This window comes from Panthera onca, chromosome E1, assembly GCF_046562875.1.
Source record: "Panthera onca isolate mPanOnc1 chromosome E1, mPanOnc1 haplotype 2, whole genome shotgun sequence".
Lineage (NCBI taxonomy): Eukaryota > Metazoa > Chordata > Mammalia > Carnivora > Felidae > Panthera > Panthera onca.
In genome coordinates this window covers 33,624,743-33,639,987 of record NC_138352.1, presented here as the reverse complement: position 1 = coordinate 33,639,987, position 15,245 = coordinate 33,624,743, and the positions used below count along the sequence as shown (strand labels likewise).

The 15,245-nt window shown below is 36.2% G+C and overlaps 1 protein-coding gene across 2 annotated transcripts in view; it reads left to right on the top strand.

Annotated features, from left to right (window-relative positions):
• Nucleotides 1-15,245, top strand: part of CPD (carboxypeptidase D) — an 82,153-nt gene that overhangs the window by 34,299 nt on the left and 32,609 nt on the right. For both annotated transcript variants that reach the window (XR_009614410.3, XM_060646867.3), the window contains exons 5-8: nt 196-545; nt 1,934-2,125; nt 3,230-3,397; nt 12,159-12,268. Coding sequence is in view for 1 of the 2 variants with exons in the window: in XM_060646867.3 (XP_060502850.1) it covers nt 196-545; nt 1,934-2,125; nt 3,230-3,397; nt 12,159-12,268 (820 nt within the window). In the remaining variant the exon portion in view is untranslated. The remainder of the gene's footprint in view (nt 1-195; nt 546-1,933; nt 2,126-3,229; nt 3,398-12,158; nt 12,269-15,245) is intronic.

Genomic DNA, 15,245 nt, shown 5'->3' with positions numbered 1-15,245 from the left:
GAGATGTCATCAGGGATTCTCTGAGATCGTATCCTAAAAGTCTTGAATTTACCCATTTATCTGTATTTCGTTCGAATTTTGATAGATCACTAAGTGTAAAAGTCTGAAAGGGCTATTGTGCTTTTACAATGTAAAAGCATCGTGTGTTTGAATTTAACTGCAAGCCACCCACTTTTTCAAAAAAATTTTTTGCAGGTATATGCCACTGACTATTAATAACATAATAGTGAAAGAAGGACCAGCCACAAAGGTGAATTTTTCCCTTCGGCCAACTGTGGCTTCAATAATCCCTGACACAACTGAGATGGTAGTAACCGCTAGCACAGTTGCTCTGCTTAATAATCTTCCTGGAACCCAATCCTTACACCAGCCAATTCAGCCAAAGGACTTTCATCACCACCATTTCCCTGATATGGAAATCTTCCTGAGAAGGTTTGCCAATGAATATCCTAACATCACCCGGCTTTATTCTTTGGGAAAATCAGTAGAGTCAAGAGAACTTTATGTAATGGAGATATCTGATAACCCAGGTGTCCATGAACCAGGTAATTTGTGTGGTCTTATACATAATCTCAGTAGTGCCTTTCAGAACTATGTACCATATTTCTATGTTTCATCTAGAAATGTCACTTTTAGAATGTATGAGTGGAATAAAGAAAATAACCAATCTTTGGCGAGAAAAGAAGAAAATCCATGTATTTAATAAACTGTATAGATTAGATTTTTTCTGCTAATAGTACTTTTTAAATTTTTTAAATTTTGTTTAAATCCAAGTTAGTTAACATATAGTGTAATAATGGTTTCAGGAGTAGAATTTAGTGGTTCATCACTTACATACAACACCCATGTTCATTCCAACAAGTGCCCTCCGTAATGCCCTCACTCATTTAGTCCATCCCGCTACCCAACACCCCTCCAACAACACTCAGTTTGTTCTCTGTATTTAGGAGTCTTTTATGGTTTGCCTCCCTCTCTGTTTTTATCTTCTTTTTGCTTCCCTTCCCCTATGTTCATCTCTTCTCTTTCTTAATTTCCACATATGAGTGAAATCATATACTATTTAACTTTCTCTGACTGACTTATTTCACTTAGCATAATACACTGCAGTTCCATCCACGTTGTCACAAATGGCAAGATTTCATTCTTTTTGATTGCAGAGTAACATTCCAGTGTGTGTGTGTGTGTGTGTGTGTGTGTGTGTGTGTATACATACCACATCTTCTTTATGCATTTGTCAGTCAATGGACATTTGGGCTCTTTACATAATTTGGCTCTTGTTGATAGTACTGCTAAAAACATTGGGGTGTATGTGCCCCTTTGAATCAGCATTTGTGCATCTTTTGTGTAAATTGTATCTTTTGGATAAATTCCTAGTAGTGCAATTGCTAGGTCATATGGTAGTTGTATTTTTAATTTTTTGAGGAACCTCCACACTGTTTTCCAGAGTGGCTGCACCAGTTTGCATTCCCACCAGCAGGGCAAAAGTGTTCCCCTTTCTCCACATCCTTGCCAACATCTGTTATTGCCTGAATTGTTAATTTTAGCCATTCTGACAGGTGTGAGGTGGTATCTCATCGTGGTTTTGATTTGTATTTCCCTGATGATGAGTTGAACATCTTTTCATGTGTCTGTTAGGCATCTGGATGTCTTCTTTGGAAAAGTGTCTATTCATGTCTTTTCCTAATGGTATTTTTATTTTCATATTATATGGGTGTGTGTGTGTCTGTGTCTGTTTGTGTATGCTTTGAGCCTGCTTAGACATATATGTTAGTAAGGAAGCTGCTTTATAACATACTTTTCACTGCTTCTTTTGCCAAAATATATCTTTTAAAAAATTTTTAGTTCAGGGTCTTTGTATGTGTTGGGGAAAAAATAGAGTCCATGACAAATAAAAAGGTAAAAAGACTTTTCCATGTAATCTTTTTGTTTTCAGGTGAACCGGAATTTAAGTACATTGGAAATATGCATGGAAATGAAGTGGTTGGACGAGAACTGCTGTTGAACCTCATTGAATACCTTTGTAAGAACTTTGGAACAGACCCTGAAGTGACGGATCTAGTTCTCAGCACTCGAATTCACCTTATGCCATCCATGAATCCTGATGGGTATGAAAAGGCCCAGGAAGGTAAAGAAGAGGCGTCTATTAATGCAGACCTTTTCGATCATCATATGTTATGATTATTTGGAAGTAGAAGAGAATTTGAATTGGTTGTTTCCTCAGAATTTCTTCTTATTTTGTTCTTATAATATATAATTGTTGCAGCTTTTGTATTCTTAAAAGATAGGCTAGTTCAGTCAACAATTATGATATCAAGTTTATACATATATATATGTAAATATATATACATAAATATGTATAAATATATATAATTTAAAAATTTATTTATTTTTGGGAGAGCGCAAGCAGGGAAGGGGCAGAGAGAGGGGGACAGAGGATCCTAAGTGGGCTCTGTGCTGATAAGTTGACAGCAGTGAGCCAGATGTGGGCTTGAACTCATGAACCACAAGATCATGACCTGAGCTGAAGTTGGACGCTAAACCGACTGAGTCACCCAGGTGCCCCTATCAAGTTTATATTTAATGGAGTTTTCCACTTTGGTAATGGCTCTTATTTACTAAAAAATAATGTATGTTTTTTTCACTCACTTTCAGATTTTTCTCATCATAATGATAATAATAGGGTTCCACTCCTTTTTAAAGGGACATAAACTTAAGTTCAACCCTTTTTTCTCCATCTGGTTAAACTTCCAACTATGTTCTTGATTAGCTTTTCATGATATGTTAGTGTAAGCATACCACAATTTTCTTACTTCCATTTGGTCTGTTTCTTTACAATGTTTTAGTGACCTCTGTACTGGTAAAATAGAACTTCCTTCTGATCAGTCGTGTCCACTCAACATTGTAATTATGTCATTGTATATGGATTATTGACAGTTGAGTAGTACTAACAATATAGTTTATATAGTTGGATTTTTTTCCTCTCAAAGTATGAACAGAGGGCAGAAATGAAAGGATAATGGTTTTACTTCTCTGTTCAAAAGATCTGGAAGAGATAATACCTTATTAATATACAATACAAAAAAGATGTGTCTTTTAATCATAGTGTGCTTATTCGGAGTGAAGCCTGATGTGTTCACATTTACCTTTGAGTTAAGATTAGTTGAAGTAGTATGTGTTGGATTAAAATGTAAGTGAAACATGGCTTAAATTTGAGCTCTTTATCATACAGGAGATTCCGTGAGTGTAATTGGCAGAAACAACAGCAACAACTTTGACCTGAATCGAAATTTCCCAGACCAGTTCTTTCAGATCACAGATCCTACCCAACCAGAAACTATTGCTGTAATGAGCTGGATGAAGTCCTATCCATTTGTACTGTCAGCAAACCTGCATGGAGGTAATAGCAACTTGATATTCCAGTAATTAATTCTTGTTGAGAGCATTTGAAAATCCTGGTGGAATTTTATCTGTTTATAGTCTTAGGCTGTCTCAAAACTGGTATCCTGTTACTGCTTTTGCAGCAGACAGTAATAAAGATCTTTTCTCATTGCTTTTTAAGCTAGTTTTCTGGCTGTTTTCTCCCTTCCCCTCCCACATACTCCTTCCCTATTTTCTTCTCCCTCCTATCCTCCTCCCTATCTCTCTCTCCCCTTGTCCTTCTCACCCTCCTCTCTTCCCTGCCTCTCTCCCTGCCCTTGCTTTGTTCTTCAAATGTTTTATATTTATCCCTCACATGTGTTTTATATTTGTCTCTCTCACTGGGAATTTAGTAGCATACTCTTTGTGATTCAGAAAAATTAAACACTAACAAATTGGAAATCTTTAGTGCTTTTTTCCCTAAAATTTAATAAACCCTTTTATGTAGGTTTATAAGACATGCTTTTATTTTTTCCTTGCTATGTATTTAACTACAACACATTGGCCTTATTCTCATGTAGTGTTTGGGCTTACACACCTTCATATAATTCAGCAAGAATTGATTAGATGAATAGAATGAGAGGTCAAGATTAAAAATCATCACAATGTCCAACTAGGGCTTGTAAGTAAGAATGAAAGTGTCAATGCCAAAGTGAACAGAAAACATATGTCTACATGTAAACTTGTACATGAATATTCATAGTAGCATTATTCATTTTAACCCAAAAGTATAAACAACTCAGATATCCATGGACTGATGATTGGATAGATAAAATGTAGTATACCCATACAATTGAATATTATTTGACCATGAAAAGCAAGGAAGTCCTGGTGCATTTTATAACTTAAATGAACCTTGAAAATATGCTAAGTGATAAAAGCCAGTCACTAGAAACCATATGGTATATGACTACATTTTATGAAATGTTCAGAACAGGTAAATCCATGGAGATAGGTCATAGATTAATGGTTGCCTCAGGCTATAGTGGATAGTGGTGGGAGGAAATGGGAGTGACTGCTAATGGGTACAGGGGTTTTTTTGGCATGATGAAATTATCTGTAATTAGAAAGTAATGATGGTTGTACAACCCTGTGAATATAGTAAACAACACTGAATTATATACTTTAAGTGGATGGATTGTATGTTATGTGAATCACAGTTGACCTCCGAACAACATGAGGGGAACAGGCCCCCTGTGCAGTTGAAAATTCACGTTTTAACCTTTGACTCCCCTAAAACTTAAATAGCAGCCTACTGTTGGCCAGAAACCTTACCGATAACAATAATAGTTGGTTAACACATATTTTGTATGTTGTATGTATTGTATACCGTATTCTTACAATAAAGTAAGCTTGAGAAAAGAAAACGTTATGTTATTAGGAAAATAGTAAAGAAGAGAAATACATTTGTAGTACTGTACTGTCTTTATCAATAAAAATCCCCATGTAAATGGATTTGTGTAATTCGAACCTCTATTGTTCACAGGTCAACTGTTCATCTCAATAAAGCTGTTAAAAAAAAAAAAAAAAGAGTGAAGGTATTAGCACCAGGGGTAATGGGGAAGCAATTTAGTGTCAACATATGTTGGAATATCCAATGAAGTATTACAGTTGAAATTTGATGGCATATAGATTAACCTGCCATTTTATTTTATTTTTAATTCTATTTATTTTTTAACCTGACATTTTAGAATGACAGTACACAGTTATGATATTTGTATTTAAGAAGTAAATTGAAATTCTCCAAAAACTGCTTTGAAAGCTTCCCAGTAATAGGAAAAAATATCTTTACAATTGGTAATCATGAACAATTCTCAAATACCCAAATAGGAATTATGAAGTTATAGCCTGGTTGGCAAATAATTTTTTAATATATTTCGTACCATATTTGACAGAAAATATTTTTTATTTGAGTTTCAAAGAATATTCTCAGTATATGTCACATATCATGTTGGCTAAATCTGAAAACTTAATACTAGTTACATTCCAGTGAAAATAATTTAGAGATTTCAACATGTGGTATCAAGATCTTGTCATCGGCGTGGGGGGAAATACATCTTCAATCATGTGGACGTGTTTCTTTCCATTATATATCTTGCTATAAACTTGCCTCTTAGAACCATTTTTGCTGCATCCTGAAGGTTTGAACTGTTGTGTTTTCATTTTAATTTGTTTCCATGTACTTTTTAATTTCTTATTTTATCTCTTGGTTGACCCATTCATTATGTAGTAGCATGTTATTTAACCTCCGTGTATTTGCAGTCTTTCTAGATTTTTTTCTTGCAGCTGACTTCTAGTTTCATAACACTGTGGTCAGAAAAGGTGCATAGTATGACTTCAATCTTTTAAAATTTGTTGAGGTTTATTTTGTGGCCTAATATGTGACCTGTTCTGGGGAATAGTTCATGCGGACTTGAAAAGAATGTGTATTCTGCTGTTTTAGGATGAATATATCTTTTAAATCCATCTGGTCCAGTGTGTTATTCAAAGCCATTGTTTCCTTGATGATTTTCTATTTAGATGATCTGTCCATTGATGTAGGTGGGGTATTAAAGTCCCCTACTATTATTGTATTATTATCGATTAGTTCCTTTATGTTTGTTATTAACCTTTTTGTGTACTTGGGTGCTTCCAAGTTGGGTGCATGAGTATTTACAGTTGTGATACATTCTTGTTAGAGTGTCCCCTTTATTATTATATAGTGTCATTTGTCTCTTGTTTTAGTCTTTGTTTTAAAGTCTATTCTGTGTGATATAAGTATTGCTACTCCATATTTCCTTTGACATCCATCACATGATAGATGTTTCTCTATTCCCTCAATTTCAATCTGCAGCTATCTTTAGGTCTAAAATGAGTCTCTTGTAGGCAGCATGTAGATGGATCTTGTTTTTAATCCATTCTGTCACTCTGTGTCTTCTGATTGGACCGTTTAGTCCATTTACATTCAAATTATTGATAGCTATGTATTTATTGCCATTTTATTACTTGTTTTATGATTGTTTCTGACGATTTTCTCTGATCCTTTCTTGTCTTTCTCTCTTCCATGGTTTCCATATATCTTTAGTGATATATTTGGATTTCTTTCTCTTTATTCTTTACATATTTATTAGTGCTTTTTGATTTGTGATTATCATTAGGTTTGTATATAACATCTTCTACATATAACAGTCTATATTAAGTTGATGGTTGTTTAAGTTTGAACCCATTCTTTACTCCTCTCCTCCCTATGTTTTAGGTTTATAGTGTCATATTTTACATCCTTTTATTTTATAAGTTCCTTGACTGATTTTTTACAGGAATATTCATTTTTACTGCTTTTATGTTTCCTACCTTTATACTGTCACTTTTAGTCTTTCCTTTTAACTCAAAGAGTCCTCTTTAATGTTTTTTGTAGGGCTGCTTTACTGGTCATGAGCTCCTTTAGTTTTTGTTTGTCTGAGAAATTCTATCTCTTCTTTTATTCTGAATAATAGCCTTGCTGAATGGAATATTCTTGGCTACAGGTTTTTCCCATTTAGCGCTTTGACTATATCATGCCACTCGTTTCTGTCTTGGAAAGTTTCTGCTAAAAAATCTGCTGATAGCCTTATGAGGTTTCCTTTGTATGCAACTGTCTTCTTTTGTCTTGCTGCTTTTAATATTTTTCTTTATCAGTGTATTTTTCCATTTTAATTGCAATATATCTTGGTGTGGATCTGCTTTTGTTAATTTTGTTGGGGGTTCTCTGCCTCCTGGATCTGGGTATCTGTTTCCTTCCCCAGATCAGGGAAGTTTTCAGCTATCATTTCGTCAAATAAATTCTCTGTCTGCTTTCCTCATTCTTCTTCTTCTGGTACTCCTATAATACAAATGTTGTTCCATTTGATGGAGTCACTGAGTTCCCTAAGTCTATTCTTATTTTGCATAATTCTTTTTTCTCTCTTTTGTTCAGGTTGATTACTTTCCATTACTCTGTCTTCAGAGTCCTTAATTCATTCCTATGCTTCTTCTGTCCTGTTTATTCCATCAAGTATGCTTCTCATTTCATTTATTAAGCCCTTTGTCTCTATGTTATTCCATATCTATCCTTATGATCATTGCTTTCAATTCTCTCAGGTATGTTACTTATATCTGTTTCACTTAGTTCCTCAGCCAACCTTGTCCTGTTCTTTCATTTGGGACAAATTTCTGTCTTCTCATTTTGTCTAAGTCTCTGTGCCGTTTCTCCGCGTTAGGGGAGTTAGCTACGTCTCCTGTTCTTGAGGGTAATGGCCTCATGAAGAGGTCCCGTAGTGCCCTGCCATGTAGTGTAGTGTTTCCTGTTATGCAGGGCTTGTCACTTCCGGGAGTGTCTTCAGTGTGTGCTGTGTGTGCTCTGCTGTTTTGTCCTGTCTGCTTTATGCTTCAGGCCAGTTGTCTGCAGAGACTATCTTTGCCAGTTGTGGCCAGTGTTTTGTACTTGCCTTGAATGTGGTGAGTTTTAACTAGGTGTGCTCTGGTTTGCCTGTGAAGTGAGACCTGTTGCTGCCACCACCAGAACAAAGACCCCACAAAACTCAAGGTTTGAGAGCTGTCATATGGGCAGGGGCTTGAGCTGGTCATCTGGGGGTGGGGGCCCACCATAGTGGGACTCAAGCAAGTAAGACTGGGAAGGATGGTTCTTCCAGAACACGGGGGTGGGGTGAGGAGAGGAGGTGAAGGGTGGGGGTTGGAGGGCAGGGAGTAGAGAGTGGGGCTTGGTGTAAGCAAGTTAGGTAGCATGTGTTAGTGCTGCACTGGTTCCTGAAGATGATTCTGTGTTTATGCTGAAGGACAGGGGAGGGAGATGGGTCTGGCCAGTTTCTTTGTTTCTAGAGAAGTTGAGAGACTTCATGGAGACATGAATGCTGCTTCTCTGGGACACACTCCAAGATGAACAAATAACCTCCCTACTGTGTGCCCCAGGTGCTCTTCAGATCACTGTTTCCACACTATGTTCACAGGCTGTTTACCCTGCCTTCTCTCTAAGAACAACCCCAGTGTTCGCTGAGCTCCCCCAGAACCAAACATGCTGACCTTTACAACTTTAGGCTTTACACCCCACTGTTTGCAAGAACTCATGAAATTCAGGCCTTCTTGCTTTCCAAGCCAATTGCTATGGGGATTCATTTTCCCTGTACATCCCCTGTGTGTTGGTCTGTCTTTCACCCTTCTCCAAACTGTGGCTCCCTCCCCACCACAGTAGACATGATCCATTTCTCTCCTAAACCATATCTCTGCACTTCATGTCTTCTCTGATGTGGCTTTTCTCTACCTTTAGTTGTGGAATTTGTTCCTCCAATCTTCAGATCAATTTCTGGGGTGTTTAGGATGATTTGATAGTTTTCTAGCTGTATTTGTGGGACAAGGCAAGCCTAGGGTCTCTTACTCTGCCACCATCTTCCCCTCTTTGTCCATGACATATTTTGTTTACTCATCATAAAATCTTAAATGGGTTTTGAAATCTTAGCAAAGAAATTTCAAAGAGGATTTCTTTACTGTCAACAATTTAGAAGGATTTTGAGAGAATATAGAGAAAAGTAAGATTCCTTTTTGTAAATTTTGATACTTATTTTTTTATTGAGGTGAAATTCACATAACAAAATTAATCATGTTATGGCAAACAATTCAGGGGCGCCTGTGTGGTTAAGTCAGTTGAGCATCCAGCTTGGCTCAGGTCATGATCTCCAGTTTGTGAGTTCGAGCCCCATGTCAGGCTCTATGCTGACAGCTTGGAGCCTGGAGCCTGCTTCGGATTCTGTGTCCCCCCTCTCTCTGCCTATCCCGTGCTCACACACTCTCTCTCTTTCAAAAATAAAAATAAACATTAAAAAAATTTTTAAGTGAACAATTCAGTAACATTAGTGCATTCACAATGTTGTGCAACTATCATCTTTAGCTCTAAAACATTTTCATCTCACCAAAAGGAAACTAAGGAGTTGCTCCCTATTTTCCCCTACCCTCAAGCCCTGGAAACAACTAGTCTATGTTCTGTCTCTGTGGATTTGCCTATTTTGGATATTTCATAGAAATGGAATCATACAATATGTGATCTTTGGTGTCTGTCTTCTTTCACCTAGCATACTGTTTTTCAGTTCATTAATATTGTAGCATTTATTAGTACTTCATCCCCTTTTATGGATAAATAATATTTTATTGTATGTATATACTACAATTTGTTTATCCATTTTTCCACTGAAGGACATTTGGGTTGTTTCCACTTGTTCAGTATCGTGAATAATATTGCTTTGAGCAATGGCATGTGATAGCTGAATCCCTGTTTTCAATTAATTTGGGTAATTCCATATTTAGTGCTTTTTCTTTTAAATTTTAATTGCAGTGTAGCTAAAATACAGTGTTATTATAGTTTCAGATGTACAATGTAGTGATTCGTCAATCTATACATTACTCAGTGCTTATCATAAGTGTGCTCTTAATCCCTTTTATCCATTTCATCCCCTCTCCCCTCCCACCCCAAGAATCATCAGTTTGTTCTCTGTAGTTAAGTGTCTGCTTTTTGACTTGTCTCTTTTTTTCTTTGTTTTGTTTCTTCAATTCCACATAAGAGTGAAATAATATGGTATTTGTCTTTCTCTGACTGATTTCATTTAGCCATGTTTAGCTTTTTGATGGAAATACCATATGATAATTACATGTTTAGCTTTTTAAGGAACTGCCAAACCATTTTCCACAGTAGCCGAACCATTTTACATTACTGGCAATGTACGGGGGTTCCAGTTTTTCTACATCCTCATCAACACTTGTTATTTTCTGTTTTTTATGTTCTAGCCATTTTGGTGAGTAAAAGGTGGTTTTTCATTGTAGTTTTATTTTTTAAGTTTATTTATTTATTTTGAGAGAGAGGGAGAGAGAGATAGAGAGAGAAAGAGAGTGTGCAAGCAGGGGAGGGGCAGAGAAAGAGGGAGAGAGAAAATCCCAAGCAGGTAGGTTCCTTGCTATCAGCATCTGTGCGCGGGGCTCAATCCCATGAACTGTGAGATCATGACCTAAGCTGAAATCCAGAGTCAGTCATTTAACCAACTGAGCCATCCAGGCACCCCCATTTTGTAGTTTTGATTTGCATTTTGCTGATGACTAATAATAAGCATCTTTTCGTGTACTTGTTGGCCATTTGTATATCTGCTTTGGAGAAATATCTGTTCAAGTCTTTTGCCAATTTATTTATTTATTTTTTGTCTTTTTGTTGAGCTCTAAGGGTTCTTTATATAGCTCTAAGTGTTCTTTATCAGATTGCTGATTTGGAAATATTTTCTGCCATTCTATATACGTTGTATTTTAACTTTCTTAATAATGTCATTTGACACACAGAAGTTTTTAATTTTGATGAAGACAGATTTATCTTTTGTTGTTGTTGTCCCTGCTTTTTGAGTTGATACTAATTATTTTCTAAAAGTAGACTGTTTCATAGAAATAGATGTTTTATGACTTTTTTTTTCTGTCCTTAGAAAATTAGCCATTTGAAAGAATTGAGTAGAAGTTGATGTTGACTTTTCTCTGTTCAAATTTTTAGATATGGGTCATAGTTCTGGGATGAAATTAAATTTGGGGGGTACATTAAATTTGTAGAAGAGGTATTGAAGTACACTTGTTCTCGTTAGAACTATTTTGGGGAATAGAGTGAGCATAGTTCTTCATATTTGCTTCTTAAATAATTTTTTCTCTATATAAATGTTTGCTGGTATTTGTTACCACAGGATTACTTCATCTGAATTCAAGTTGAATATGTTCTTTCATTTCCATTCCACGAAGTGGTGTGATAACAAAGGCAAAGATGAGTGGCTTTAGTAAAGGAAGGATAAATGGACAGATGAATAAAGGAAAACAGTGTGACTAATAGGAAAATAAGAGATTCCATCAGGGCTCTCATCTGAGAAGCACCCTAACTTGTTTATGCTTTATGGGGAGCATGAAGGGACTTTATATTCTTTATGTATGTTTTATTTTTTTATCTATTTTTTAAAAACTTATTTATTTATTTACTTTTAAGTAATCCCTAAACCCAATGTGGGGCTTGAACTCATGACCCTGAGATCAAGAGTCACATGCTCTTCCACCTGAGCCAGCCAGGCACCCTTTACATATGTTTTAAAGCTTGCTTGCTTGCTTGCTTGCTTTCTTAAAGCATCACTTTCTTTACCTTAAGTCATGAAATATCATATGCTATAACTCTAATGGACTAATTTCTAATGTGAGCATATGGGAAATTTTTAGCAGTTTTTTCTGAGTGTAGATCAGGGATGGCTCTGCTGTCCATACATAAGTCATTTAACCTCTCTGTTTTAGACTCCACATCTGCAAAATGAAGAGGATGGATTAATTGGACTTCAAGGATCATTTTTTATCTTAAAATTCCATGCCATTATAAATATCTGAATTTTACTGAAAAAGTATCAAATTTTGCTCATCTTTTCTGATCCTAATTATTATAAGAGTAAAATTGTTTAAATTCACCCTGTATACTTTTGGTTCAGCTCTGACATGTAAATTATACCTAGAAGTTCAGGTAAATTCTAAGTGTCATGCATAGCTGTTTAGTATTTTACTTATCCAGTTGATTTTCTGTTGAGGAAATTAGCAGCTTTTTTATTTCTAATGAGGAAATTAGCCTTGGAAAAGTGTATTGGTTTCCTGTCTCTGGCAGTATTGTGAAAGTGTACTTTATTTATGTTGAAGATCCATCTTGAAGGAGATATCATAGAACATTTTCCTTTGTTCCCTTGCAGGTTCTTTGGTAGTGAACTACCCTTTTGATGATGATGAACAAGGGCTTGCCACATACAGTAAATCACCAGATGATGCTGTGTTTCAACAAATAGCACTTTCTTATTCAAAGGTAGGGTCATATTTAAACATAAAATGCTATAAATTTTTTTAATTAAAAAAATGCATTAAAACAAAGTCCTGTAAGACACAGGCCAAGTGCTTTCTCCTCGGTTAAGTCTTTCCATGATTCCTTTCAGGCAGTATTACCACTTTTTCTTCTGTTTTCCACCTCACTGTGAATGTACTATGTGTTTCCCCATTAACCTTTAAGTTCAAGTAATGTCTTTTCATCTACAGTTTTTAGCATAGTACCTGAATCCTCATAAACTAAAAATTATAAATTAGCATGCTAGTTTATTTCATTTGACTGGTACTTAAGTTATAAATCTAGTAAAGTGTCTAAGGTAGGGGTTGACAAGCTACAGCTCTAGGGCCAAATCCAGCCCACTAATGGTTTTGTAAATAAAATTTTATTGACATGCAGCCACATCCGTATTTTATTTTTTACGTACTGTCTGTGGCTTCTTCCTCTTTCACATTTGAAAATAAGTCAGTGTAATGAACCATATTAGTAGACTAAAGAATAAAAACACAGCATTCATCTCGATAGGTGCAGAGGGTAGAGTTGAGTAGTTGAAACAGACACTTTCAAGCCTGTAAAGCCTAGAATTTTTACTCTCTGGCCCTTTACAGAAAAAAACTGCCAACCACTAGTCTAAGCTATTGAAAAGACTATACTAACGTAGAAAGGGAAAGCAGGTAGAAATTACCATATTTTCTAAACTTTCTGTAATAAACATACACTACTTTTACAATCAGAAATGTCATATTTGTGTGTTTGTGTGAAATTTTAATTTAAAACTTGTTCTTAGATACTGTGTTAAAAGTTGGGGCTTGGAAACTAGACTTGTTAGTTTCAATTTTTGGTCTTATTACAGACTCAGTCTGTGACTCCATTGGTTATAAGGTAAAGGATATTAATACTGTAACTCTTTGGTCTCTAATCACAGCTTTCTGTTGTTTTACATTTTCCACACCTTCATTCTGCACAAGTGGACCTTGTTGAGAGTTTCTAACAGGGGAATATGTCTATTATTACACTTTAAGGAATAGTTGTCTTCTGTTTGGGCACACCACTTTTAGAGGGATGTTCATGGCATAAGAGAAGAGTGGGATACCCTCTAAATAGCAAAATAAAATCTAAGTGGTCAGATTTTGCACATTTGGTGCCCAATCTTATAGTTCTGCTTTTTATCCTTATTGTGATCTCTAGTTCCTTAGCCTCTTTTTGTTTTCTTTGACCTTGAATTGTTTTGATTTTACTCTCTACCCAGCTAAACCCATGGACATCCACTTTAGTGATGCCCTCACTTACACTTTGGAATACCCTTTGACATACCTGCCTTGCCAATGTCCGGTCCTCAGTAATTGCCACTGTCTCTCTTCTACATCCCAGAAAAGTCACACAGTCATGGAAATTGACAACACTGCATACATATGTATGCTTTCTAGCCTCAGCTGGACCCTCAGTTCTACTTGACAGTATTTCATGTTTTGCTGCTAGACACTTTGGCGATTCTCAGCCTTTATCCTCTACCTGAGCCTCCTAAACCCAGCTTTACTCCCCTTATTCTCAGTAGATCACTGTACCTTGAACTAAATAGATAGAACTCTGAATAATCTGATGTGAGTTCATTCAGATTCTGTCTTCTCAGGTATTATCGATTGATGTCTTTCCCATATTCTCCTCCATTTCTTGATCCTACCACATCCTGCCTCCTCTGGAATCTTGTGCCTTTGTTTTTTCTGTTGTAAATGGGAAAGGTGATAATTAAAATCCTCAGTCTTTACTCACAGCTTCCTTTCTCTTAGCTGTGATGTGTCATGATCTATCATGCACCCAACCCCCCCTGTGCCCTGCCATAGCTTCATGATGAGGAAAAGCAGACTGAGACACTCTGTGAAGATAGAAGAGGGGGACTAGTGAAGGGCAACCCTGAAGGTGATGAAATGACCACCAAACTTTAAGTACCCCTGAAATCTGAAACCTAAATAAAATAGTAACTGGGCAGATGAGAGCATGGGAATATTGGGAAGAGATTTCAAAGAACATACAACTTACATGGTCTGATGCAATTTAAAGGGACAGGCACAATTTAAAAGAATAGGTTCAAAGGGAAATCTTCCAAACTCTTAACTTCTGGAGCAGAAAAAAGGTGAAAAGAAATGAAGAAGTGCTCTTTGACCATTGGAATGTGAAGAGTAAAAGAAGGAAAAAGGGGAAATACAGGGTTGTCCAAGATAGAAGAGAACCATAAAATCAGAGGACCTACAGTTCCATCCTACATCAAGACAAATAAACAAAAAAACAGAAATACACTAAAGTGCCTTGACTGCTAGACTGACATAAAAAGGCACCATTAACTAAGAATCATGTATAACAGCCCAGTATCATAAAAATGAACAAGAGGTAAGTAAAATCCATGGAGAAGCATTTCAGAAAATCAGGAAATGAAATTTCACACATATTGCCTGAGGAAACCTTACTAGGACCAAAAAACAATCAAGAAGCAGAAGAAAACTATAAGTCAGCACTCCAAACAGATGAAATATACCCAAACACCCATTGAGAATATGAAAAACCATGTAGACTCAGATATTTAAGAGATGAAAACAGAAATGGAAAAAAAAAAAAAAAAGATAGGAACAAATGAAGAACAGTTGATAAAACTCAGGAAGGAAATAGAAGAAAAAGACAAAATTATCTCTAAAATGAAAAATAGGGGCACCTGGGTGGCTCTCTTGGTCAAAGCATCTGACTTTGGCTCAAGGTCACGATCTCACGGTTTGTGAGTTCAAGCCTGCATCAGGCTCTCTGCCGTCAGCACAGAGCCTGCTTTGGGTCCTCTGTCCCCCTCTCTCTCTGCCCCGCCCCCCCTCTCTAAAATAAAAAAATAAAACATTAAAAAAATAAAATTAAATTAAAAATAACAAGAGTTAAAGGCCTCATACTTCCCAATTTGAAACTTATTATAAAACTATAGTAA